This window comes from Carettochelys insculpta, chromosome 6 (genome assembly GCF_033958435.1).
Source record: "Carettochelys insculpta isolate YL-2023 chromosome 6, ASM3395843v1, whole genome shotgun sequence".
NCBI classification, from domain to species: domain Eukaryota; kingdom Metazoa; phylum Chordata; order Testudines; family Carettochelyidae; genus Carettochelys; species Carettochelys insculpta.
The window spans coordinates 60934728-60960884 of NC_134142.1; the positions used below are offsets into that span (position 1 = coordinate 60934728).

A 26157-nucleotide genomic window follows, 5' to 3' on the forward strand; every position below is an offset into this window, starting at 1 on the left:
GGCGCCGGTGGGCTAACAGCCGCGAAGTTGCCTTGCGGCGAGTTGTGCTGTCAGCTTCTTCTGCGGCAGTCGGCGGTGCGAGGGGCTCGGCAGGTGCTGGGGCCGCGGCATGGGGACCGTGCGGGGTTTGCACTCACTCAGCCGCTGGGTCCTGGGTCTCGGTGGTTCCGGTTGGTGCAGGGCGTGTGCAGGAGTGCAACTTTGCGAGGCGCTTGGTTTCTGCACAGGGGCTTTTGTCACGGTGTGTGTTGGTACGGTGCGGAGCGAGTCGAATCTACGTTGCCAGCTACACTATAGGCCTATGGCCAAGCATGTGAATGCAGGAATTAAATCTCTGCTTTGGAGAGGTGGTATCCAAAGTATGCACGCGTCTACAATACAAAGCAGGGCAGCCGGTGTTATTCCTGATAGTCCCAGAGAGTTTGCTGTGCTAGTCTGTAGCACATTAAAGATTTAGGAAAAAAAACTATTTATTAGGTCATAAGCTTTCGAGGTAAGACCCACTTGAGTTTGCAGGGGGAAAAATGGCGCTAGACTGGCTGTGAGTTGGCAGAGGAGTGGGGAGAGCATTTAGTGTATCTTGCCCTAACTTTGAGCTGTCAGAATTTAGTCATTTAGAAAAGCAGCAAAGTATGTTATTTATTATTAACAATAATCTTTCATTAAAGGTTTGTCTGTAAATGTTAAGGAAGTATCAGACCTTTTATGCTGAAAGAACCTGAGACCATCATTTCTACACTCAAATGTTGGAGCAGGTAAACCATCTCCTGATATGCCATAATCCATCATTCCCCTCCCCCGCATACTTTTCCTCCCTCTGAAGGAGAAGACTATTCCAGCACAACTTTATGTGGACAAAGAGCTTCAAGAGAAATTATTTCTTTTTGTACAGCTGTGAGAGAGTGTGTGTGTGTTCTCTGCTGGCCCTATGGATAGAAGGTGCTATGGCTGTGCATCCAAGTTTACTGTCTTCAGGAAAGAGGCAAGTCTCTCTTAACAGTAGATAAAACATCTGGCCCTAAAAAACCAGTTAGGCAGTACAATGAGTTTTCTCATGGCAGTGCTTGATCAATGTCATCTGAAATCTCAACAGTGTGAGGGTCTTGATATGCGAAATAGTAACCCTTCCTCCCACTCTGCTTTACATTTTACAGATAAAATTTGCTGCGCTTGTTTGCCTCTAAACACATTTTTGTGTGTCACTGCCATTGTTTTCCTTAATTAGTGACACAGATTCTTTATCCTTGGTGTATTTCAAACATGTAAGAATTGCTATAATAGTGCAAACTTGTGGTCCGGGTAATTGAATAGTCTCCAGATACCTCAGAGGAAAGAGCTGATGCTAGGGAAGGAGATGGCGTTCCTGACTCTAAAGCATAAGATGATCATGCACTAAATGCCAGTAACTTCTATGTTATGTATTCTAACTAGTATAGCTGCAATTACTACTCTTAGTCACACACATATTTACTTTTCATTTATAGTTAAGAATAAATACATTTCTCTGAGGTGCTTTGATATGGAAGTTGCTCCTGCCTGATGCATATCATTGAATCTCTCTGTTGTATGTCAGAGTTGTTACAGCCAAGGAATGAAACACTTGCACTTCCTTGTTTCTTTCTTTTCAGTGTGGGTGCAAGAACTGTGGGCGGGCATTCTGCTCAGGCTGCCTTGGGTTTAGCGCCATTGTTCCCCGTTGTGGGAATACTCAGCAGAAGGTGTGCAAGCAGTGTCATGGGGAGCTAACCAGGTAAGCTTACAAGAGTTTGGTCAAAGTGTCCGTTTACCTGTGTTGGCTTCCAGTAACACAGAGCTGATTGTTGATCCATCTTACGCAGCCACGTGCACACCATCCATAGACTGGAATCCCATTTAGAGGTTGAACCTCTGTACTCCAGAACTCTCTCATCCAGCAATATCCATAATCCAGCATGATTTCAGTTAGCAGGACAACCACTTATCAAGGATGGGACAATGGGAAACTTGGCCACACAAAGTTTGTTTACAGCCACCAGTCCTGGCTTTCAGTATTCTATGCTGTTATTTAGCTGTAATTTACCCCTGAAGGTCTTCTAAGAGCCCAGTAAGCCGTGGAAGTGTTAGTAATGTACTAGACAATAGTGACCTTCCATGATCTGGCAAATTTTCTCATTCTCATCTAGTGTCCTTGGAACCTGACCGGAGCCGAGCGGTTCAACCTATAGTCTTTTATTGATCTGGTACCATATGAGTTTTACTTCCAACTGTCCACGCTAATGGCTAGTAGCTGAGCAGCCTGGTGATAAGCTGATTAGAAGTGTTGCCACTAAAACAAACAGAATCCTCCTTCATTGTTTCAGAGTTCTAGATGCTATGTATAAATCTAAAGACCTAAAGGCTGCATATATGATGAAAGATTAATTTTTGTGGTAACAGAATAAGCTCACTATTCAGATGCATAGTACTATTTCCAGATCTGAAGAAGTGGATCTGCCCCATGAAAGCTCATCACCTAATAATTTATTTTGTTAGTCTTTAAAGTGCTACATGACTGCTCATTTGTTTTGTATAATTAAACAGAGTTAAGATTATCATATTTATAGCATATAATCAGGTATCACAGCTCCATAACTCATTATGGTGTTATATGTAGTTATAATTTGTATTCTATAACTATGCAATAAAATATATAGGGGTTCGCTAATATAGTTTCGAACACACGGTATAATTTTGCATTTTGAAAGAGTTGTAAGGCACATCCCAAAGCTTTCTACTGATTGAGCTAGGAGAATCCAGCACCTTTGTTCCCAGGTCTCTTTCCATTCACTGCCTCTGTATCTCTGCAAGCTGCAGTGGAGAGTGGTGTTTGTGCTCCTTGTACTGTAAAGTACTAATGACACATTTTTTTAAACCATGTAAATGTTGTCCACGTACTAAAGTGATGAGTACTGTAGCAATGTGAATCACAGTTTGTATAGGTTGTAATGTACTGTAAGAGAGAAGCTGAGCAATTGTAGCATTATCTACACAGCTTTTTTGGGTCTGTGTGTTACAGTTGAGCTCTGTCTCTTTTTTGCTTCCCAGAGGAGTGTCTCAGACTAGTACAGCAAGATGGTCTCCACCAAAGAACTACAAAAAGTGAGTTCTGGTAGTTCAGCCCACTTCAGTCTTTGCTTGATTATTATTTTGGTTCTTGGCTGATCTGCTGAGACAAGAAGTTGGGCTTGTGACATGGCCACTTCTCTGTTCAAAACTGAACTGACCCAGCAGCTCATTTGGTCGGGTCACCGAACAGCCACCTGACGATAATGACGTGGCACCGCTAAACTATGGCTAAATTAGAACCTGTGATCTATAACTGTGAGGGTCCATTTTTCATTACTAATCATCCACGCTAGTTTTTTGACCATTTTTGTATTAGTGCTACTCTGGGAGAAATGGTTTTTCTTAGTGCTTGGGTGGTATCTCTGCCTCCCCAGAGCCAAATGTACTCAAGCAAAGTCGGGAGCAGGAATAAGGGAATTTGCCATATTCTGTCCTATATCTTCAGTCCCGAAATAGTGTGCCTGTAAAGGAGCCAGCAGATGGTTTTTGTAATTCTTGCTCTAAGGGCCTGCTCTGAGTTACACTTGTGGGTTTTTTGGTTTGGTTTGGTTTGGTTTTGGTTCTTTTTTCTCCCTTGCCATAGGCGCGTAGCAGTTCTTGAAGCCAAGCAGAATCAGCTGATGGATCCACAGAAAGGGCCAGTGAAACACCAAAGCCAGGCAGGCTCCAAATATCGGGGGTTGTCAAAGGAAGATAGAGCTATTGCAGAGAGACTGGAGAGGCTCAAGGAGGAAACGAAGCCCAGTGAGTTTCTCACTGCTGTGGAGGCTTCCTGCATCCGAGCAGTTTCCATTGCTGCGTATGATCTATCCCAAGAGCAAGGGTGCACCCTTGCTTACAGCTGATGCGTTATGGAAAAGCCTCCAAACATAGAAGGCGGTGGGAGAAAGCTGCCCATGGGAGCCCTGTCCTGCCTACGCTATCAGAGCAGTGGATCCCCGGGCCCTATTCCCTAAGCTGCTGCTCTCCAATGCACACGTTTTGCTGCTCTGGACCTCAGCTTTCTCACTGGTGCAGTCCTTATCTTGCATGTCTTGACACAGTGAAATAAGCTGCTTTTTTACATGGGTCCTGGACATGTCCCTGTGCTTGATAATATGAGAACCATAGAAACAAAGTAAAGCAGGGGACTGCACGGTGCTGTTATTGTGTGGCCAAACTATTGCACACAGCTCATGCATGGGTACGCTTTGACTGAAGTACTGAGCCCCACAAAAGCACAGTGGGATTCTGGGGGACCACAAATTTTCCTCATTCCAGCCTTGCAGCAATAAACAAAGGAAGGGCAGTTCTAGGATGCATGAGTGGGAAGTGGACTCCCTGGCTCCAAAGTGGGAGATAAAGCCTACATTTCACCTTCCCTGCCCTAGTCACATGGGTGTTGCAAACTGTGTGATGGTGCTGTTTGCTCTCCAGCTAGGCTCAGCTCATGGCTGGGGAATACGTAGGGGAGAAGGCAGTAGCTCTGAATGAAGTGGTGGGTGGTAACAGGAGACTGAAACCCTGAACCCTGTCTGTGATTAGTGGGGTAAGGGAGGCATTGCTTAGCTGTCTGAGGTTCCAGTCTCGAAAGGAAAAGATATTCCAACAGATTAAAAACTTAAAAGCCATTTGCTTGTTGAACACAAACCAGGGTTGGTGTGAATTGCAGAGTCCATCCCATCTCAGGCTGAGATAGAAGCTAGACTCGCAGCACTGAAGGATGACCCCAGCAAACCCATTCCATCCACCCGGGAAATGGAAGACCGTCTGGCTGCCCTTCAGGGAAGAGCCCATCCATCCCAAACCCCCAGACCGGTAAGATCCCCTGGCCTCCTTGTGTCAGTCCTTGCCAGTTTCTCTGTGTGAGCTCTCCCAGTAGCTGTTGCATCTCAGGAGACTTCAGAGGCACATCGGGCCTTCTTCCTGCTTCATTGATTTACGTCCACCTTGCCACTCCACAAATACACTCGTTAGTGCCCAACGTGATGTGTAAGAGTTTGTCGTCATGCTCCTGAATTGAAGGACACGTCTCTTCAGCTTGATGAGGATTCGGAGATGGTGGCCTGTTTGTGGCACTGCTTCACAAATGACTGTTGGTTTAGTGCTAGAAGCTGTTGAGAGAGAATTCTCAATCTCTGAGTTTCAGGGGACGCTTTGCTGGTCAGGCTGTTTCTTATTTTACGTGGGTGAACTTGGCTTGAGAAGGAGCATTGTCTGGAGGTTAGACCCTGGTGCCAAGAATCTGGGGTTCAAGTGGCATTCCTGGTAAGCTGAGTGCTTGGAGAGATTCCAGTGCCACCCAGCTGATTAACAGAGCAGCCACATCACCCACAGCCAGCACCACGTATTTCTACTGGTAGTGCACCTCCACACATTCCTTGGTCCACACAATAAAATTTATTTTGCGTATAGATGGAAAAAAAATAGAGGGAACCCTGGGCTCTACTCCCAGCTCTGCCATTGACTTGCTTTTTAACTGTGGAGAAGAAATATGTGGCCTGATATTTCTTTTTTCAGAAGTGCTGAGAACACAAAACTCTCATTGAAGTTGATAGGATCTGTGATTGCTCCTTACCTTTGAATATCAGGCTATTAATCTCTTTGTGCTTTAGTTTTTCCATCTCTTTTTAAGTGATACTACTTTCCTACTTCTAAAGGTTGATGTGTTGTTCACTAGTGCTTTTAGATCGTTGCTTGAAAGCTACTATATCAGCTCAGGGTATTTTTATTACATAATGAAGTAATAAAATGAATAGCAATTTAAAGGATGCAATAATTAATTTGGAATGAGATGGGAAAATGTTTTCTTGTGAATTCTGGCAAGTACAAAATTAGGCTTAGAAGTTCACTTGTCTAAAGAAAACACATCGTTATGAACTGATCAATGCAAATCAAGCATAGCTTTTATGTACAGAAATGTTAGTAATCCTTTCAGAGTGGTACAGCAGCCCAAACACTGAACAGGATGACAGATGTTTAAAACAATGTTTACACTGAGATGCAGCTGGGTCACGTTTCGCCCTACATTTAGGTAGTTGTCTGTAAATTTAACATCCTGTCTCCATTTTTTTTCAAACGGAAGTAGGAGATTGGAAAACTTTCCGTAACTTCAAAAGTGCTCCTCAGATGTCCTAGCCTAGGAGCAGGACACCTGAAGCTGCAAGAGAATATGGGCAGGAATTAAAATGAAATTGGTTTGTATTCATTGCAGCTGAGAAAAATTCAAAATAGACTGTTAATAATGTCAGTGTTCTTTAAAACATAAATATGGACACTTTTAAGAAAACTTTATTTGTAGCTTGATGTCCCTTAATGATCTGTGTCAAGTGTACTGTAGTATTTCACTATATTTGTCGTGTATTTACATTTAACTGCCAAGATTTTCTAAAAATCCATACAAATTTTAGGCTGCAAAGTCCCAGTCTAATTATGTGGCCTCATTTTCAAAGCTATCTAGTTGTCTTAGCACTTATATGTTCTCTATCCTGTCAGTATGTTTAATGTATTTATTTGCATGGTCTCATGGGAGATAAGCAAGCATGATTATATCCATATTACAGGAAACAGCAGCTCAGAGAGATTAAAGGTTTGTCTGTGTGTACAATGCAATGGCAGCACAGCTGTGTTGCAGCAAAACACTTCAGAGTAGACATTACCTATGCTGATGAGGGATTCTACTTTTGGCATATGTAATCTGTCTCCCTGAGAAGCGTTGTCTGTGTTGATGGAAGAATTCTTCTGTCTACACTGGAACTTAATTTGGCTTCATTAGGCTTCCCTGGAGCTTGGGCTTTTTCACAGCCTTGACGGTTGTACTTCTGCTGAAATAATTTTCTAGTGTAGACCAGGCATAAGTGACTTGTTCAAGGTTATGCACGACATCTCAGTTTAGTACCCTACCCACTCCTCCTTTTTCAAAACAGCTGCCACTGACCTATATGGAACTGTTGTATGATTGCTCAATAATTGTGATAATTGAGCCACTTATTCTGGTGTCTAAATGTAGAGTCTAGTATCACAGAAGGGCTCGGGACCACAGTGGGGAGCAGATTGCATCAGTTGCTGGCTCCCAGATCTGTGCTTGTATTAGCTGGTTGACTTCAGTAGAAGCCGTGTGTGCGCAACATCTTCGAAAATCAGGCCCAAAGCATAACAAGTTGGGCACCTTAAAACTGAGGTGCTTTTGGAAATGTTGAGGTTGAAAAATATGTCTCATAGTGTTACACAACTTTTCAGTTTGTCTCCTTCCGTCCCTTGTTTAACACTCTCCAACATCTTTTTTCTGTGCATCCTCTCCCTTTTTTCCAGGTGTACCAGCCCCCTGATACCAGAACCCATGTGCAGCAGTCTGATGACCTGTTGACCCAGCTGGCTGAGGAGGTTGCCATTGATGAGCGATACAATCCAGGAGTGCAGCCTCAAGGTACCTGTTATCCCTGGCCTTAAACAGTTTTTCTTAAGGTCACCTTGTGTACAGCACAATGTGCTTTTATAATGAGAAGAGAGCAGACACCTCACAAACTAGCAGGCTTAAAGGTATTCCAAGTATCCTGTCTTATCCCTCCCCCACACTTATCAACATTAACAGGAGTATCATGAGGAAGACATGAGAAGTTGTTCTTCCACTCTACTCTGCGCTGATTAGGCCTCAGTTGGAGTATTGTGTCCAGTTCTGGGCACCACATTTCAAGAAAAATGCAGAGAAATTGGAGAAGGTCCAGAGAAGAGCAACAAGAATGATTTAAAGGTCTAGAGAATGTGAACGATGAGGGAAGACTGAAAGAACTGGGCTTGTTAGTATAGAAAAGAGAAGACTTAGAGGGGACAGGATAGCCGTTTTCAAGTACCTAAAAGAGGGTTACAAGGAGGAGGGAGAAAAATTGCTCTCCTTGGCCTCTGAGGATAGGACAAGGAGCAATGGACTTAAACTGCAGCAAGGAAGGCATAGGTTAGACATCAAGAAAAACTTCCTAACTGTCAGAGTGGTTAAACACTGGAATAAATTACCTAGGGAGGTTGTGGAATCTCCATCAGTGGAGATTTTTTAAGAGCAGGTTAGACAGACACCTGTTTGGGGGTGGTCTAGACGGTGCTTGGTCCTGCTGAGAGCAGAGGACTGGACTTGATGACCTCTCGAGGTTTCTTCCAATTCTAGTGTTCGGTGATTCTATGATAACACACTATGTTGACCAAGAGCATCAAATCAGACCTATGTTGCTTTGTCATTGTCTCAGCCAGTGGGATAGTTTCCTCTTCCAATGGTAATATTGTTCGAAGATTTCTCTCTAATTGTTTTTGGTAGGCAACTCTGAGGAGGAACGGTTTCTAGAATTTTCATTCCTTTAATGTTCTATTAGATGGTTCACACAGAAGTAGTCAAGATCTTGGGACACGAATCTGCCCAGCGCCATGCCCAACATCCTTTGTTTGCTTAAAACTCTCTTGACTGATGTAACTATAACTTGATATTCCAAAAAGGGCATCTTCCATGGGACCCCACTAAAAGCTTCATTGTGGCTCAGTTACTGTGGTCCACGTACAAAGGTGTGACTCATCCCTCGAAACTCATCTGCACGTTCTCTGTAGAAAAGAGAGCTGTGCAGCAGAACAGCTGACTTCTCTCCCACAGTATGAGACAAGAGTTCGGTGTAGTTGCCCTAGTCTTTTAAGAGATGGGCTGTGCTGAGGATTGCGGGGCAGGGGTTGTCATTCTAACATCTATATGCTCTGTTGGGCTGTCTTCCAGCTGTTAATACCCAGATGCTGAACGATCTCAATCGGAGAGGTGAAAGCGGCATCAGCACTGCTGAGCTGGACCCAAAGCAGCTGGAGGAGGAGAAGAATAAACTTCTGGCAGAGGCTGCCCGTGAACTGAGGGAGGAGAACACTCGGGAGGAAAAGATTCTAGAAGTTGCAAAGAGACTGGCAGTGCTCCGAGGCCAGGATCCTGAGAAAGGTGACTAATAGGAGGAAACACTGGCTTGTGCTGGAGAAGAACAGGGCAGTGTTAGCTTGGTAATCCATCACTTTGTCCTGTTGGGAAAAGTCGGGGCCCTTCACTTGAAAGTCAACCTCCATTTAGCAATGGGAAGAAACTATGGCTGGAGGGAATCATGTCTCTGTCAGAAATGGTCCCTTGGTGACACAATTTGGGGTCCAGTTGTTAATCTGGCTGAAGTAGTGTGGGACTGCATGATTCTAAGAACTAGGGGTTGAGGCCCACAGGGGAAGCTGTGTGGATGAAGCCCCTTTGCCCTATACTCAGGCTGCCACCTAATTGTAACATGCCAAGACTCATTTATACCCTCGAAGTGCATTTCCCCTTTACTGCCCCAACCCTTGGAAAAAATTGCAGGTAAATGGTATCTCCCTTCTGGACAGATCCATCTGAAAAGAAGATGTGTCTGCAGTCAACTCCCCAGGCTAAGCACAGACAGCATCCCTTGAGATGGCGAGAGGTGCTAATCAGGGGTACAGTTTCATAGTTGTCCATTCCTTTTGCAGTTACTCTGGAAGGCTGTAAGTTCCCTGACAGTGATGAGGAGCTAACAGAAGAAGCCATTCAGAGAGTCCTAAAACAGGTCAGGAACAGCTATTTGGACTCCATTCTGTTTCTTTTTAAATAGGTAACAAAAATGCTGAGACTATTTAGTGTGCAAGGACCCTGTCTGCTGTCCCTGGGTCATATTCTTGCTCTCTCAGATCTTCTTTCACTTTTAAAACTAACTCCTCTTCAATGTGGTAGCAGGGCAGTTCCGGAGCCCAGCAGGCTAGGGCAGCAGACTCCTCTCTCTCTCTCTCTCTCTCTGTGTGTGTGTGTGTGTGTGTGTGTGTGTTTTTAGTGACTTACCCTTGTAAGATGGGGAAGTTGCATATCTTGAGAAGCCCCTTGCATCTCTGGAGTTTGCCACAGGTTGTAGGTCTTGTAGCTGTGGAGCTTGCATGTCCTGGCCAGTCTCTCATGGGGTTCTTCCCATTCCATGCACACATTCTCTCTGGATTGCTCCTCATCGTAAATCCCGGCCCCTCCTCCATGCAGACTTCTCAGCTCTAATGTTTTTTGCATGTCTAGTCAGAGTTCAGAGATGAAGAGAGGGGAAGGGAGTATTGCTGCAGGAGAGAGGCTCATGTAGGAGTTTGAAACATATGGCTTCTTGCTTTCTTTTGTTCCCAGCTCACTGAGGAAGCTGCTCTGGATGAAGCAAGCGGCTTCAACATCCCTGCTGATCAGGCCACCTGCCCAGCAACCACACAGAAGTACCCACGCAAAAAAGCAAAGCCAAAGGTCTGTGAGATAATCAAGCCCTATTCCTGGTACAACACCGCTCTGTGTAATTCAGATCTCTGTCTTGCTCTGAGACTGGCTTAGAGGTATTTAGTGTACTGTAAGTTCCCAAAACCAGAGCACAGCAAAGAGCTACAAACCAGCTTTCCCTGGATTTGCAAGCTGAGGAGGTGAGTGTCCCAGCTGGCTTTTCCGAGGCCAGCCAGTGCTGACCGTACTTTGCACCTCCTCATGCTGGCCTGTGTTAAAAGGGCTTTCTGTCTGAAGCATGGCTCCTTGAATACCAGCCATCTGTAGGACTGGCTGGCACCCTCTGAAATCTAGAGGACTTAGTTAGCATGTAGTCAGCAAGTAAGATGCATGAGAAGGGATTCCTAACCCATCAAGTCTACTGATAGAGAGCTTTGTCCTGCACTGTTGAAGTCAGTAGGAGCTTCTCCATTGGTTCCAATGGGTGTAAGATCAAGTCTATAGACTGCATGTGCAATCAAGTGCACGTGTCTTCTTACAGTACTAGTGGAAGAAATTAGTAAAAAGAAGTCATATATTCATGGTTATTCAAGCCTGTAACATAGCAGCGTGCACACACTGTTACATACCGTAAGAATGAAATGGGTTTGTGATCTCCCGTGTAACAGAGTATCTGTCCTCAGTGGGAAAATATCTCTTATTACAGATGGTAGCAGTGTGTCCATGTTACAGCTTTCTTACCCAACCTTTCACGATCATTAGAATGATTGATTGTTTTTATAACAACATTTTACAATAAACTTATCATTAGAGCTCTGCCAATATTTTTTTTTATCAAAATATTTTGCAGATTTGTCTCATTTGCCAAATTATTTTTGTCTGGGCAAAAAAGAACTCTCAGAAAATTGACAAGTTTCATTTTCTGACATTTTTCAAAATTAAATGGTTTGGGTTTTTTTGTTCAAAACAATTTTTTATTAAAAAACTTCCTTCAGTGTTTTTGAGAAAAATAAAAACATTTAAACTTCTAAATCTAAATCAAAGTTTTTCTTTCGAGTCAAATAAAATATTTCCTTCAACCTGAAACAAGATTGTTCCTACTCTCTGTTTTGTCAGAAGCTGGGAATAGGTGACATTTCTCTGGGACATCTGACATTGGCCACTGTTGGAAGACAGGGTCCTGGGCTAGATGAACCTTTTGGTCTTCACCCAGTATGGATATTTTTATGTTTTCAACTTTCAGTCTTGCTAAAAAGTTCAAAAAAAGTGTTGCTTTGGATCAACCTGATATAACTAGGTTTAAAAATTTTTGGAACTTCCACCAAAGAGAAAAATCAGTTATTCACGCAGCTCTATTTATTGTATGCCTGGGAAATTGTCTGCAATGTTTTGAAGAAGGTTATGACACTTTCTTCAAATTTTATATATATGTGACTTATGCAGTGTTAAGCTTCAACCTGCGTCTGTTTTATCGCCATAAAAGAGTCAAGGCAGCTGAGGTAGTATCTTGTATTGAGCCAATTTCTCTTAGTGAAAGAGAAGCTTTCAAGCTCCGCAGGACTCTTCTTCAGGTTTCTCCCCTCCACAGAAGTTGGTCCAATAAAAAGAACTACCTCATCCACCTTGTTTCTCTGACGTGCTTGAACCAACACTTCCAGAACACAACACTGTTATCACCATAAGGGCAGTATAAATCTAGGCAGGTGGATGGTATTGTCATTAGGCATTGGACTTGGGAGATGCTGAGTTCCATTATAAGTGCTGCTGCAGGATTCTTACATGACCATGGGCAAGTCAAAGAGCCTCAATGTCTCAATTCCACATCTACACAGTGGAGAGAGAGAGAGAGAGAGCAATATTTCCTTTCCTCCACCACCCCATCTATCTGGTCTCATTGGATTGTAAGCTCTTTGCAGCAGGCACTGTCTTTTCTTGTCTGTGGAGTGCCTTGCCCAGTGAGTTCCTGGCTGGGGCTTCTAAGCCTTGCCCCAGTACAAATAATAATTGTGGGTGGATGTTGCTGGTGACATCAATCAAATAGGTGAAGCTATTCATCTATCACAAATATAAAAATATATGCAATTTGTGCGGGAGCATTTATTTTTTATTATGAGAATTTAGGTAAATGCCCGTACAAACAAATGCTCAGACTATAGACAAGCTTACCATATAGAATTTGTGTCTACCATGGTTGGACATCCTTGATGTAAAGACACTGAAGTAGTATATGTGTAAGTGTGACCAGCTGTAGCCAACTAGGCTCAGGTTCCCCAGAGACAAGGCTGCACCCAGAAGGCGAGTGCTATATTTGGTTTATTGAAAGTGCGTGACACCCGCAACGGGAGCCCCGGAGACGCCGCAGTCACCCATGGGGGACAACCTGACACGCCAGAGCTTCGCTTGGGGAGAGGCTCTGTAACAGGCCTCCTAACACTTGCTGATAAAGCTGAGTTCATTAACATAAGATTGCCTAAAATTGCCTATGCATTCCTTATCTCTATCTCTAGTGGCCTACTGCCAGCGTAGCCTTGGAGTTTTGGCAAGCGTGGTTTGTTTCGCAGGTGTTGTGGGGCAAGAGGAGTTGTTTTGCAGCTTTTCACCATGCACAGACTGGTTTTGGTAGCCTTGAAGTATTGGCAGCACGCCCCTGTACAGGATTCCTCTAAGGGTTCACAGAGGGGTCGACCTGCTCTCATGAGACCATTACAAACTCTTCTCGCACCCTACACCAGCATATATTAGAATGTAAGTGCTGTATGTGTCTCTTCTGGACAGAACCACACTCTGTAAAAAGCCTCCTCAGTTGCTGTCTGAGGAGAGACAATCTTCACCCTGCAGAGTTCAATCTAATTCTCCTAAATGTATTTCAGTGTGACCCCAGATTCTTTTATTTATCCAATTTATTCCTGGATTAGATCCAAGCTCCAACTGCCACAGCTGGTGCTAAGAAACCCAGCTTGGTTGCTAAGGCAGAAGACAGTGATGATGAGGAGTTACCATGGTGCTGCATCTGCAATGAAGATGCCACGTTGCGCTGCCATGACTGCGATGATGATCTTTACTGCCAGCGATGCTTCCGGTAACTGCGATAACGCCTTTGGGCTAGAGATAAACACAAAGCTGAAACCTTGTTCTCCATGCCAAGTTAAAATGTAGAAGTGTAGGACCACAAGGAACCTCAAGAGGTCATCTCATCCAGTCCCCTGCACTCATAGCAGGACTAAATTAGACCACGCCTAACAGGTCTAACCTGCTCTTCAAATGCCAATGGCAGAGATTCTGCAACCTCCCCAGGCAATTTATTCTAGTGCTTAACTAACCTGACAGTTACCAACCTAACCCCTTGCTGCAACTTTAGTCCATTGCTTCTTGGCTATACTCAGACATTAACAGAGAGGAAGCCATGCTAGTCCATACACTATCAAAACAAAAAGCAGTCATGTAGCACTTAGCACACTGAGTCACTATAGGGGCTCGTCTGCATACTTGGCTCAGTCTAATTCTTGACCTTCTCCCCCCCGCCCACCCCTCCACTCTCTGATTTGCTCACCTTGATTATCTTTTTCTGATTTGTCCTCCTTGCTTATTGTTTTTGGTTATCTGTGCCTTCAATATTGAGTCTGTTCTGGTCTGGCTATGGTCTGAAGAAGTGGGTCTGTCCCACGAAAGCTCACCTAATAAACTATTTTGCTAGTCTTTAAAGTACTACCTGACAGCTTTTCTCAGACATTAAGGAGAACATTTTATTTTTCTTCCTTCTCCTTGTGACAACCTTTTGGGTTGTTCAGTAGGCATTTCTTCCACTAAATAGAAGAACCCCTAAGACAAGGGTGAGGACCCTATGACCTGTGCAGTATTCAGGCAAGCTGTGGGCTGGATCTGGCCCATGAGGCTTGAAGTTCTTCCCAGGTCACGCTCCCTCCTCACTCTCTCCCTCTTCCCTCTCCCTGCCTGCAGTGGAGAGCCCATGCTGTCTCTCGAGCCCCATCACACCCCTGAGGCCTGAGCACTGGTGCTGGCTCCTCACTGCAGTGGGTGGAGCCCTGAGTCTCTCAGAGGGCCAGATCTGTCCCACTGGCTCTGCCTGGTGGGAGCAGGAAGTATCTCTGTGCACTGACATTCTCCCACCCGCATGGCTGAGGGAATGGCAGCACAGGAAAAGGCTGGCCCGGGTGCTTTTACCCCCACTGCTCCCATTGGTGGCAGTCACAGCCAATGGGAGAAGTTGGGGGTGGGGCCTGGGAGCAGTGGAGTGCAAAGCCACGTGTGTCTCTGAGAAGCTGTACAGGTAAGCACCACCCCAGTCCCCACCAGCTCCCTTCCACCCCACCCAGACACCGTACCCTGATTCCTGACCCCCAGCCCGGTCCTGTACCCTTCCCTCTCCCACTCATTGAACTAATTTTTGGCCCCACCCCATAATCAAGGGTGGGCTTACCAAATCTACTAGCCCTGGTCCCCCAGAAGAGTTGGTCTGGCCTGTTGGAAGCCCAGAACCTCAGTCTTCCCTTCCCCCTGCCCTAAGGTTAGAGCGTGAGGAGGAGGATGTGCCCCACTCCGGGGCCGCATCAGTGAAGGTTAGTTTTTTTTGTTTGTGTTTAGCTTCTCACTTGTGTGACCCTGACTGATGTGTTTTGTTTCCTTTTTTTTTTTTTTTACCTCCCTTCCCACTGTGGGTCAGGGACCCCCGGTCAAAAGACAGTTCCTCATGCCTAGGAAAGGAGAAAATTGAGAATCATAAGAGTCAGATATTTCATTGCAATTTTAACTGTTAAACACCTACAGCTTTTGCATTCTGGCAGCATGTTATTAAAGCTCTGGCTTAAGGAACTATTTCTCTCAGTGCAAAACTGTTCTTCCTTAGCTTCTAAGTAATTGTCATCATCATGTTTCTTTCTAAAGCAGTGGAGTTGCTTGATTTCCAATGCTAGTGTTCAATGGCACTGACTAACTCAGTGTGAAACAGCAACCAGATGGTAGATTGAGATCATCTCTGAGGTTCCTTGTGTCATTTCATGGGCCTGTAGAGACCAATGGAAAGGGGCATGTGAGAGAGAGTACATTAAAATAAGGACATGCATAATTGGTAATACTAAATATGTTTACAGAAAAACACATCATGCAGATAAGAGCTGTAAGAAGCAGAGATGAAAAAAGCAGCAGAGTGGCAGGGTGTTACATTGAGTCAGTCATAGCATGAAGATCAAGGTCTGTGTTTTCAGTCAATAAGAAATCCTACCTGACTAAAACTGTGTGGAAATTCCTTGAGCTGGGATTTTGTCCTCTGCAATTCATTTTCAGTACCATATGCAGCAGATTATAATCACAGCTCTTATTACATGTCTCTTGCCTGCTGTACTGAGAATGCATCACTAACTACACATACTTGAATATTTCAGAGAGCTCTTTTGCCATTTCTCCAAAAGACAGAGAACAGAATGAAGTTTTCTGAATTAGCCAGCAGTCTTCCTCTTCATAAAGAACTGCCAGGGTGATATTAAAAACAAAAAAACCCTCAATTGTCAGGCTAGGTACAGCCAACAGTGGCCCAAGGGAGAACTCCTCCAGCAGCCCAATGTACCAGTGGAGAATGTCTCTTGGTTGCGTTAGCTGGATGATGCTCTACACAGCTGCTTATCATTGCTGAGTAGGCTGGTCTGCACAAGCTACTTTCACTAAATACCATCTACAATTCCTATTTGCCTTTCAGCGAAGGCCACGATAAGTTTGACCGAAAGGAGCACCGCACATCTAGCTACCGTCCTCCTTGCAAGCAGAAATGAGTCCATGAGCTGTGGAAAGGGAAGAAGATAAGCAATGGAAATAAAGAGGGAGTTGTTAAGATGGGAAGAATCCAAGAAGGCATGCACTTGCTACCAAAACAAAGGACCTCTCAAGCAGTTCAAGGAACCTCTGTAATTCCAGAGAAGCTTGGAGAAAATGCGACTCCCCTGCCCAAACACAGCCCAGGAAACATGGCTGGGAGTGAAGTGCACACTCTGCATGCATGAGAATTTAAGTCAGTGGAACATCAGAAAATGGCTGAGTTGGACATAAATGTAAATCTGGTGAGGAGGCATTTTGAATGATAGTAAAGCCAGGGAAAGGGCATTAATTTAAGCCATTGTGAGGCTGTGTAATGAATAATTTCCTGCTTTTGCTAATAATTTATATATTGATTTAAAATAGATGACAAGGCAAGTTGAATTAAGGAAAGATAAAATTCTCTATCGCTTGATTAGCTATGTGATAAGACTTTCGCAAGTTCAATAAAGGGATGTGTGTTGGGAAGTCTTGAGAATTTCTGAAATTGGCTCATAGGGTGTCACCCTGCAAACTCCACCATGAAGCCTCTACGAGTTCCATGTGGCGAAACCTTGATGAAAGAACAAGAACATCTCTAATTGCTTCATCCCTTTTTTTTTTCTCCCCCACCCCAAAAGGGAGTATAGATCAGAAAGTGACTTGGGTGGTGTTGGAGTCATACAGAGTGGATTGCAGACTGATACAATTGTTGAAGGATATCAACCATGCAAAGGCAGCAGTGAGAATATGTAGATAGTTGGGAAGTTGCTTTAGAACGAGTAGAGGTATGAGACAAGGAGATTCAATATCGCTGAGTCTCTTCATCACGCACCTATAGAGAGTCCTGGACAAGATTAAAGAAAGGGTAAAAGGGATATCTGTGCATAGGATGAGAATCCTCAACTTGAGGTTCACCGGTGATACGGTTATCATTGAAGAAGATGAAGAGAAGCTAGTGAGAACAGTGCAGGTGCTAAATGAGGGAGGGAAGCAGTAGAGACTGATAATGAACATTGATAAAACAAACAATGGTATTTTGAGATAAGGAAATAGGAAGGAAGATCAGTGTTGATGGGATCGAACTAGAGAATGTAGAGAAGTTCACCTATCTGGGAAGCAACATAACACATGATCTAGACTGTAATAGGAAATAGTGACTAGAATAGCAAAAGCAAGAGTGAGTTTGAAGGTGATGGATAAGATCCGGAAAAGCAAAGCAATTAGCTCAGGAACAAAGCTGAGCATCTTGAAAACGTGTGTATTCAGCAGCATGTTGTACGGATGTGAGACATGGGTGATAAAAATATTTAAAGAGAGATTGGCATTTGAGAGGAGTTATTGTAGAAAGATGCTTCAAATAGAATGGACGCAGAAGGTCACCAATAAGAAATTATATAGGAAGATATAGCTGAAGGAGAACCTTCTGCAGAAGGTTATACAACGCAAGTTACATCTATTTGGGTATATCTGCAGAATGAACAATGAGTGAAAAATCAAGACCCTGGTATTCGTTATAATGGACAGTTTGAATAGCAGAGGCAGACCCCACAGAGAATGGTTAGATTATATAGTGGATTAGTGTGGAGCTACTCTACAGAAACTAAGCCACTCCACAACGAACAGAGAAAGATGGAAGGAAATAGTGAGGGAGGTATCAGACACGAGTGGGTGCTGAGCCCATGGTTGATGATGATCTGTCATCCTGCAGTTGTGCCCTGTGACCTCCATTCTAATGCTAGATGGTTCGAGAAAGGAAATGCAAGGCCTTTCTGTGTTTTTGGTTTTGGTTGTTGGGTGTTTTTTTGTGTGTTTGACATACTTCTGGCTGGATTTGAGAGGCCGGGAAGTGACCTAAATCATTAGTATGGTGTTGCTGGTGACCTGCTAAACTGCAGCTGTGTTCCACCCCAGTAAGGGCTGCATTTTTCTGATAGATGATGGCATTCCTTTATCTGAAAAGCATTCTGGTGTTCTTCAAGGTGGAAGGTGCTTTGTAAGTGTAAACTCAAATGAGCTGAATTGTCTTGTTCTATAGGTGTGTGTGAATTCTGCTGAAGTCAACAAGAGTGTTCCACACCTTTGTATGAGAGCCGAATTTGACCCAGTACCATATTAGAATCTGTAGTAGACTAAAGATCCCACTGTCTGCTATCTCTGCAGCTGCTGTATACTTATTTTCCTGTGAATGACATGAAATGGTGCTCTTTACTTGCCCATCTCCTGGTGACTGACTGTCCTGGTGCACATCACAGATTGCCGAGACCAAAGCAGTCGAGGTTAAGCACTATCCTGACAAAATCCACCCTCTCTACTGCAGTTCTGAATAAGCCGTAAGTGGCTGAGGTTCTATTTGTATTCGCAATGGCATTCTTGACTCCTTAGTCCAGACCTCTGGGATATCTGAGTATCAAAGATACTGGGACATTATGATGTAATGCTGACAAGAAGTCCAGCACTCACAAGGTAATAAGAGGTGGTTCCTGGTCAGAAGAGGTTACAGTCTAAAAGATGAAACCAACATTTATTTCTGAGTGTTATCATACAGAAGTGAGAGCCATTTTGTAATTATTGGACTGGAATGGTTACTCAGGTGGCTAGCCACCCACTCTTACAGAAAGGATCTACCTTGTTCCCTTGGTGGGTCAGTATTTTCAGTGAGAGATAGAAGCGGGAAGTAATTGCTATTTAAATGTTTGTCTGTCTGTCTGTCTGTCTCATTTGAAGAGGCTTGCTTCTCTGTGTAGTATTTATCCCAGCAGTAGGTCTTAACCTTGACTCCCCTCCAGACTTTCAGATTATGTATATTCAGTTCTTTGCTTCACAGCTGCTTCTCTTCAACACCCTGACCTGTGGGTTATTTATGTCTAGCTGAGTCTCAGCACTGTCGTATTGAACTTCCTGGCTTCCTCAACCATGTGTAGAGCCACCCTAGCTGCATATATAAATAGCTGTGAGCCCTGCCAAGTGAACCTCATGAGGAAAACGGTATGAAGTTTACAGCATAAGCCAGTCTGCTGGCTTGTCCAGATTTCCAGCCTGGTTTCTGAGGGCTGTTCCCATTGAAGCCAGAAATTCATGTCCTAGAACTGATATTTAGTTCCCAGTTGTGTGTGGGAGCTTCTCTTTAGTTGCTTTGGTCACAGGTGTTGACCCTCCCCTCATCACAGAAAATGTGACTTTTGTAAGTGGTGAAACCTCTGCGTGTGATAATTGGCCTTCAGTATGGCAGTCAAACCACCTTCCTCTGGAAATGCATTAGACTCCATCGCCAGCTTACCAGCTTCTGTAGCATGGGGAAAGCGTGTTGGCAGAGGAGTAGACAGACTAAACTTCTTAATTTTCTCTTTGGGAAAGGCAACTAATGTGACCCTTATGCTAAGGAGCTTGCTTTTAAAGAGTCGTATGGTAAAGCCCTGAATAATCTTCCTGCTATCCTCAGTGGATTGGTATGGTTACATCTATACCCAGAGCTTTGAAAACACACAGATAGGTGTTTGGAATAACTCAACAAAAGCAAAGAAATCCTGAAATTCATAGCTGTGCAGATAAGAGAGCATTGTGTCTACAAGAGAAACTCAGCTGGGCTTGTGTCCTTTTTTGTTTCTGTATGAGGACAGAAATGGCTTGAAAGGATTTTTTTTTCTCCCCACCACCTCCTAAAATTCTTGATTTTTCTGCAGTAGAAATATCGGCCCTTGTCTTTTTTGCACTAGAACTGAGCGTGTTTATAGCAGCAGAAAAGTTTAAACCTGAATATTTGAGATGGGACCTCAAAGATGATAGCAGTATGAGCTGGGGGGGAAGTTTTAATTTCATACACGTGAGCCAAGGGTCTTAACTGTAAAATCTAGATCAGTAAAATGTTTCCAGCTGTGTTTTATTACATGAAATGCAGCATACTCTTTTGTTGTTGTTGTTTCTTAATAGCTAATCTTGTTTTTCTTTACTGTTATGCATTGCTTGGTATACTTCTCTATTATCCACAATATTTGAATATCTGGAAATGTCCTGGGGCAACCAGATATGAAAGAACTTACTGTATAATCAAAAGAGCGTGTGACTTTAACAAACAGTCCCTCCCATGCGAGACTTGCAACTCACTTACGGCAACCATGTTCTAATGCAAAGATCAGCACCCCCAGCACAACTACCAAGAGTGGCACGCAAGCTGATTTTTCATTGACACGCGAGGTGCGAGCTCTGCCCCGTCCCTCCTCCGCCATGCAGCTGAGAGCTTGCTCAAAGCCATGCTGCCTGGGGATTAGCAAAAGACCAGCTAATGCTGCCAACCCCCACCTAAACAATATAGCGCTGCATCTTTATTTATTTATTAATGAAGCCGTTGTAAGTAGAACTATTAGTGACTTTAAAAAGTTGTCACCGGGCCTCAGGCCATACATGGAGATCAAAAGGTCAAATTTTGGCACTTCCTCTGGGAAAGGTGCTGACCCCTGCTCTACTGCCTGAAAACCAGGGGGGGAAAATAACTAGAAACTGACTGCAAGCAAAAGCAGAATTGGCTAATCTGTTTTTTTTAAAGGTCCAAAACAAAATAAATCCAAACGCCACAATAAATTATTCAGATGTTAAGAATCTTTCAATTTAAAAAAAAAAAAAAACTTGCAGCTTTTAAGGGTTTTTTAATATTATTTTTCACTTGAAGAGATCCTCTTAGTTTTTCCTCTCATGTTATTTATCTGAGAAATCGGTATGGATTTTTGGAGCTGTTCCTAGCTGATAGGCAAATGTATTGTGAGACAATATTTTAATGTAACTTACCTAAAGTTCCTGAGCTCTTCAAAACCCACGTTCATGCTAGGGCTTGCCCTGGGTTGTTACTCAGTTGTGTGTAGCTGTGGTCTGAAGTTTGAAGAGGGAGAGGGGTGGGTTGGATATTAGGAAAAACTACTTCACCAGGAGGGTGGTGAAGCATTGGAATGAGTTGCCTAGAGAGGTGGTGGATTCTCCATCCCTTGAGGTTTTTAAGTCCTGGCTTGACAAGGTCCTGGCTGGGATGACTTAGTGGGGGTTGATCCTGCTTGAAGCAAGGGGCTGGACTAGATGACCTGCTGAGGTCCCTTCCAGCCCTGTGATTCTGTAGCTCACTCAGAGTGTAGGCCTCAAGCGTTACCATGCTTTGGGCTGGTGCAGCATCACTGCAGCCTGGAGAGCTTGACTGCTCCTCTCTACTTGGACTGTGTCTGCTGAGGAGAACAGGTGAAGGCAGAGCAAACTGGTTATTTTTAAAATGCCTTCCAGAGCTTGTTTTTAACAATCCCTGGCCTGGGGCAGGGAAGCCTTTCTTGGTGGGGAGTGGGGGCACTGACCCACAGAAAAATCAGTTGGGGGCTACACACAAGTAAACAGCAAAGAGATCCAGCATTTGTGCTCCAGTCCTGCAGGTGGGTGCTGAGGGCTGGAGACTTGCCTCAGAGTTGGCGTGCACGCTCTAGCTTGCTGTCCTCTGGGTAAAAGTGCCGAGCTTTGCGATGGGATGGATCAAAGCCAGCCAGGGGCCAAACCTGGCCCACAGGCCATAGGTTTCCCACCCCTGCCTAGAGCCTGGCCCAAGTCTCTGTCACCCAAAGTAAAGGCAGAGTTCAACAAGCAAACCTGTTGTGCCAACAGAATACAAATGAAGCCCTGACCACGTGCGTATCTCTGTTCCCATGGCAGCCACGTGAGTGCCTGTGCTTTGTTTTAACTAGTTCAGTCCACCCAGCTCCTTGCCTATCCCTTGTCAAAACTCACCTCAGTTTGATCCATTCCAAGCTTTGACTAAGCTTCTGGGCTGGCAGAGACGAGGTTAGCTTGTAAAACTGGTGTGAGGCAAGAAAGACCGTAATTCATTCGTTAGGTAAACGTCCAACTTTTTTAACTGCCCCCATTGGATTAAGGAACTCTTTGGCTGTGCTGGCCTCTGCTCTGCCATTGGAGTAGCAGTGAAGTGATAAAGGTCAGAACCACAAGGGGTGTAAACTGGTGTGGACTAGCAGGTTCAAGGAAGCTATGCTTATTTACATCAGCTGAGGATGTGGCCCAGCATCACCTTTTATCTTACTGGTAGCTTAATATTTTTAATTTCACTTGTGCAGTGCAGCTTTGAAGGGAAGCTTTTTTCCTCCAAGATTATTGCATGTGCCGGGGCCAGGGGCCTGTCTGCCAAGCATGTGCCAAGGTTCCAACATTGGCACAGGAAAGACGTGCCCACAACACACCACTCCCACAAGGATCTACCAATGGGCATGCAGCTGGCATGTAAAGAATGTGGCACAGCCACTCTTGCCTCACACTTCAGGTGAGGCTTGAAGCACCTCTAGGGCGAGGTACCAGTTTGGTGTGGTAAGTCTCCCAAGACTGCTACATAGCCCGTCGGCTTTGAAAAGGGTGTGAATACATGAAACAGCCAACACCAACTCGGGGGCGTGTGCTTCTCTCAGCCAAGGAGCAGCTGTTTTCTCTGGCCCTCCTGATTGTGTGCTCACATCTTTAGGGTAGGGGATGAATGTACTAGGCCGCACCCTGTCATTAACTAGGAAAGGGGATTGATGTAATTTATGACAAAACTGTAGCGGTTTCTGGTCTGGTCTGGCCAAAGACCGTCAGTCAGTTTCTGTTGTCAGCTGTCAGAAGTGCTGGCCTTCACATGGCAGAGCTCCTTTCCATTGTGTGCTCTGGCCTCTGGCCACTTTTACAATAGTGCGTGGCAAACTGGAACACAAGGATAAACCCAGTACAGCAATCTGGACACTAGCCTAATGGTACTGGGGATTTCCTCTCCCAGTGTAACTTACCCTCTCAAAAACAGAAGTAAATATAGGTGGGGGATGGGGAACCAAGACTCTCTTTGACCCTGGGGGAGTCATCTGAGTCCCTGTGATCCTTCTTCCTGTACCATCTTATTGCCACCCTCCTCTTGCCAAGGTACTTTCTCTCTGAATGTGGTTTGTGAGTCCTACTATAGCTAGAAGAGGTGCTATGGGGTCACAAGGCTCTTGCACCTGCATCCTCTTTGGGTTGCTAAATATCTCCCTCCCTCCTTGGGAATGGCTTCCAAGATATCCCATGGAGAGAGCACTGAGTCAGCCGTGGATTGACGGGCTTTTAATTCAATTTTTCTTCCCTTGCTGCATTTCCTCTTTGAATGCAGAACAAAACCCCTCATGTCACAAGGAGGTCTGGATTTCTATGCATTTTACTCTACAAAATTAGCATCTTTCAAAATGCTGTTATGCAGGTAGCTGTACAGCCTCTTAAAAATCCATTGCAGAGCCTCCTATTCTTTTCAGAGATGCTGCTTGCTCATTTAAAAAGTGCCATGCACTACAACTATGAATTAGCCTGAGGGATATACTCTAGGATGGAAGGAAAAGCTTCAGGGAGTGTATTTTCTGCCCTACTTTCCACCAGGGAGGGACAATTAATAAAACGTGTGAGCAGAAAATTATAAGAAGTGACCATTTGTCCACATGCTGGCCTAGACCCAGGAGGTCTGAGTGTAGGGTCACAGGTAGGTAGGGGCTGGGAGGAGTGGAATAGCAACTCTCAGCCCTTCATTAATGATGGATAACAGCCACGGTCTTCTTTCTTCCTTCAGTCACTGGACAGCAGGAATAGCCCTGAGGGACTCCAGAGGAACCTGTGTCCAATGCTCCTGGAACCATAGGTCAGGAAATGGAAGTGAAGAAAAGGAACATGAATTGAAAAGGGAAAACGGGTTTTTCACTTGGCTTTACCCCTGAAAGTAACAGCTCTTTAAATCAGCAGGATAACAGACCCATAACCCTCTGCCTGTGAAAGTAAAGCTGGAATGGGGCTGGAGACCAGTGCTGTGTCTCTGGTGATGCTGAAAGTATTTAAGATGGTTCCCAGGACAGGGAGCCTTAGTAAAACTGTGAAGTGATCTTCTCCCATGAATCTTGTTCTTTCCTGGGGAGATGCCTGCTTCCATGTGGGCGAGACCTGGAGGGAGCGTGTCTCAAGACGGACAGAATCATTTCTTTTGGGGGATTTTCCTGAGACCTTGCAGTCGGTTGAGCAGTTCTGTAATGAAGTCCTGGAATGAGAGTCAGTCAAAAGAAGGCTTTAGTGCTTAGCTGCAGCTCCAAGAGTCACCTGCTGTCTTCATTCCCCCTTGTTGCCCGTCACTGCAGGGATAGGCTGACAAGAATGCTGACCCTATCTCACAGGGCTGGAAGGAGCCTTCAGAGGTCATTGAGTCCAGTCCCCTGCCATCACAGCAGGACCTGTCCCTATCCCTGACAGATTTTTTTTTCCTATTTACCCCAGATCCCTAAACAGCCCCTCAAGGATTGAGCTCACAACGCTGGGTTTAGCAGCCAATGCTCAAAGCACTGAGCTCTTCCTCCCCGACAGGGCCGAGTGTTGAGAACAGGACCTATCATTTTATGTGGAGAGGGGGGAGTGAGATTTTATCAGTGAGGAAAGGACTGGCAGAGTGGAGAAGATGCTCAGTCCTTTTTCTCGTCTTGCAGCCCTCTCCAGGGAAGTCACACACGTTTCGTCTCTCTTCTCCTGCAGCCCGTCCCTGCCTCTCCATGGAGCCTGTTTGTTCCCCCCATTAGCTGACTTAAAGGTACAGCTGCAGTGATGGGGTTTGTTGTTTCTGCCCTGACTCCCCTACTTCCTCTACAACCTCCTCTCTGCTCACAGTGGCTAGGCCTCAGTACATTTGCTGCTCTTTCTTCACTGAAATGGCCATGCTGCTAGGTAGTGTATTACAGGGCATCCCATGTTGTGATACATAATAGCTGGCTTACTTCAAAAGAAAACAGCCATGGGGTAGGAGGGGGAATAACTTGTGTGAGTTCACATTAGTGTGTGAATGAGGCAAATATTAGGGGATGTGGACGGGCTGACCAGGTGGATGGGTAGTTACCTGCCTAGTTCTAGTGCAATTTGAGGTAAAAGCCAGGTTTCACCAAAACTGTCAAGGGCCATCCCTCAAAACTGAGGCATCTGGCCATTCTGAATGGCAGCCACCGGCGAGAGCACGCATTCCACGCTCTTCATAACAGCCACCATCATCAAAATGAATCAGGTATCCTTAACCCCTCCCCTAGCTAACAGTTCACTGAGAGGTCACTGCATACTGCAGAAACCACTGTGTGCTCTAGATTGACAAGTCTTTTGTTTAAATCAGGCAGGTGTGTTGCAGGCCTGACTTCACAGACCTGAACTTCATTTACCATGGCATGTTCCCTGGGAATCTGCAGAACTATATTTTAAAAGTTAGGCTCACAAGGGCAGTCTTGGGTATTGCTCAGGAGTGCAACAACTAACCCTGAAGTGACCTGCTGCCTAGTAGAATTCACTACCTTGAGTTAGGAGTCCAGGTTCAGCCGGCATTGTCTAAGGCAAATGTGGTATTGCAAAAAGGGATTCAGAGAGGCCAGCATAGTGAGTTACTAGCCAATGGGTTATTAAGTAATCTCACTCTCTGGCCTAATGGCATTAGCTATGTCCTACGTGGTGGAACAGTTTGATCAACAAGCCCCATCCTGGAAAGCCCTTCAGTTCAAAGTCATCAAGCTCTCCTGGAAGGAAAGAGACTTGAGTTCAAATTGTTGCTCCAAATCCTGCAGAGAGGAGATTTAAACTCTGGTCTCCCAGATTGCAGGTGATTATGCTAGCCACTGGAAGGTGGCCCCAGCACCGCATCCTCTTCCTTGCTGTCTTTTCTGGAGCTAGCTGTGCTCTGAGCACACCTACAGGATCTGGGTTCCCAGGCAAAATAGGCAAGGGAATGCCTACTTTGCAAAGCCTTTGGGAGTGAGGCATGAATTAGACATGGAGCAGCTTGTGTTCGCTAGCTTTGTGCATCCCCACAGGCACTGGTGCCGGTGCCAAAAGAGTTAGGCAGCAGCTGAACAGTGGTTCTGTGAATGCCAGTAAGGCATCTAAGTTCTTCTTGTGAAGCTTCCTCAGCCCCTTTCCCCTGTACCTGGTATTTATTTATTTTTTCTTGTCTGTAGATCATTGGCCCTATAGGTGCACACATTAAGACACTG

General features: G+C 44.8%; 2 protein-coding genes across 3 annotated transcripts in view; one reads left to right on the forward strand and one right to left on the reverse strand.

The window, feature by feature from the left end:
- Nucleotides 1-16615, forward strand: ZFYVE19 (zinc finger FYVE-type containing 19). Of its 2 annotated transcripts, XM_074996998.1 has the most exons (13): nucleotides 5-241; nucleotides 669-755; nucleotides 893-982; nucleotides 1629-1750; nucleotides 3064-3117; nucleotides 3668-3828; nucleotides 4736-4881; nucleotides 7375-7489; nucleotides 8813-9022; nucleotides 9571-9647; nucleotides 10241-10351; nucleotides 13237-13400; nucleotides 16032-16615. In XM_074996998.1, the coding sequence occupies exons 3-13, from the start codon at nucleotides 929-931 to the stop codon at nucleotides 16102-16104; spliced, it is 1287 nt and encodes a 428-aa protein (XP_074853099.1). In that variant the 5' UTR covers nucleotides 5-241; nucleotides 669-755; nucleotides 893-928; the 3' UTR covers nucleotides 16105-16615. The 2 variants fall into 2 exon arrangements, with proteins under 2 accessions (XP_074853100.1, XP_074853099.1); XM_074996999.1 differs by lacking the exons at nucleotides 13237-13400; nucleotides 16032-16615 and adding an exon at nucleotides 12883-13184 and having other exon boundaries at nucleotides 1-241.
- The window catches only part of PPP1R14D (protein phosphatase 1 regulatory inhibitor subunit 14D), an 18597-nt gene continuing 8898 nt past the window's right edge, over nucleotides 16459-26157 (reverse strand). The window contains exon 4 of the mRNA XM_074997001.1: nucleotides 16459-24182. Within this exon, the coding sequence (XP_074853102.1) occupies nucleotides 24120-24182 (63 nt within the window). The 3' untranslated portion in view covers nucleotides 16459-24119. The remainder of the gene's footprint in view (nucleotides 24183-26157) is intronic.

What these genes read in the sequence shown, in the direction of transcription:
- ZFYVE19 (XM_074996998.1), top strand. Translation starts at nt 929, where the DNA reads ATGGATAGAAGGTGCTATGGCTGTGCATCCAAGTTTACTGTCTTCAGG. An exon ending in CCACCAAAGAACTACAAAAA is followed by an intron (nt 3,118 to 3,667) that starts GTGAGTTCTGGT and finishes CCCTTGCCATAG; the next exon opens with GCGCGTAGCAGTTCTTGAAG. An exon ending in CATCCCAAACCCCCAGACCG is followed by an intron (nt 4,882 to 7,374) that starts GTAAGATCCCCT and finishes CCTTTTTTCCAG; the next exon opens with GTGTACCAGCCCCCTGATAC.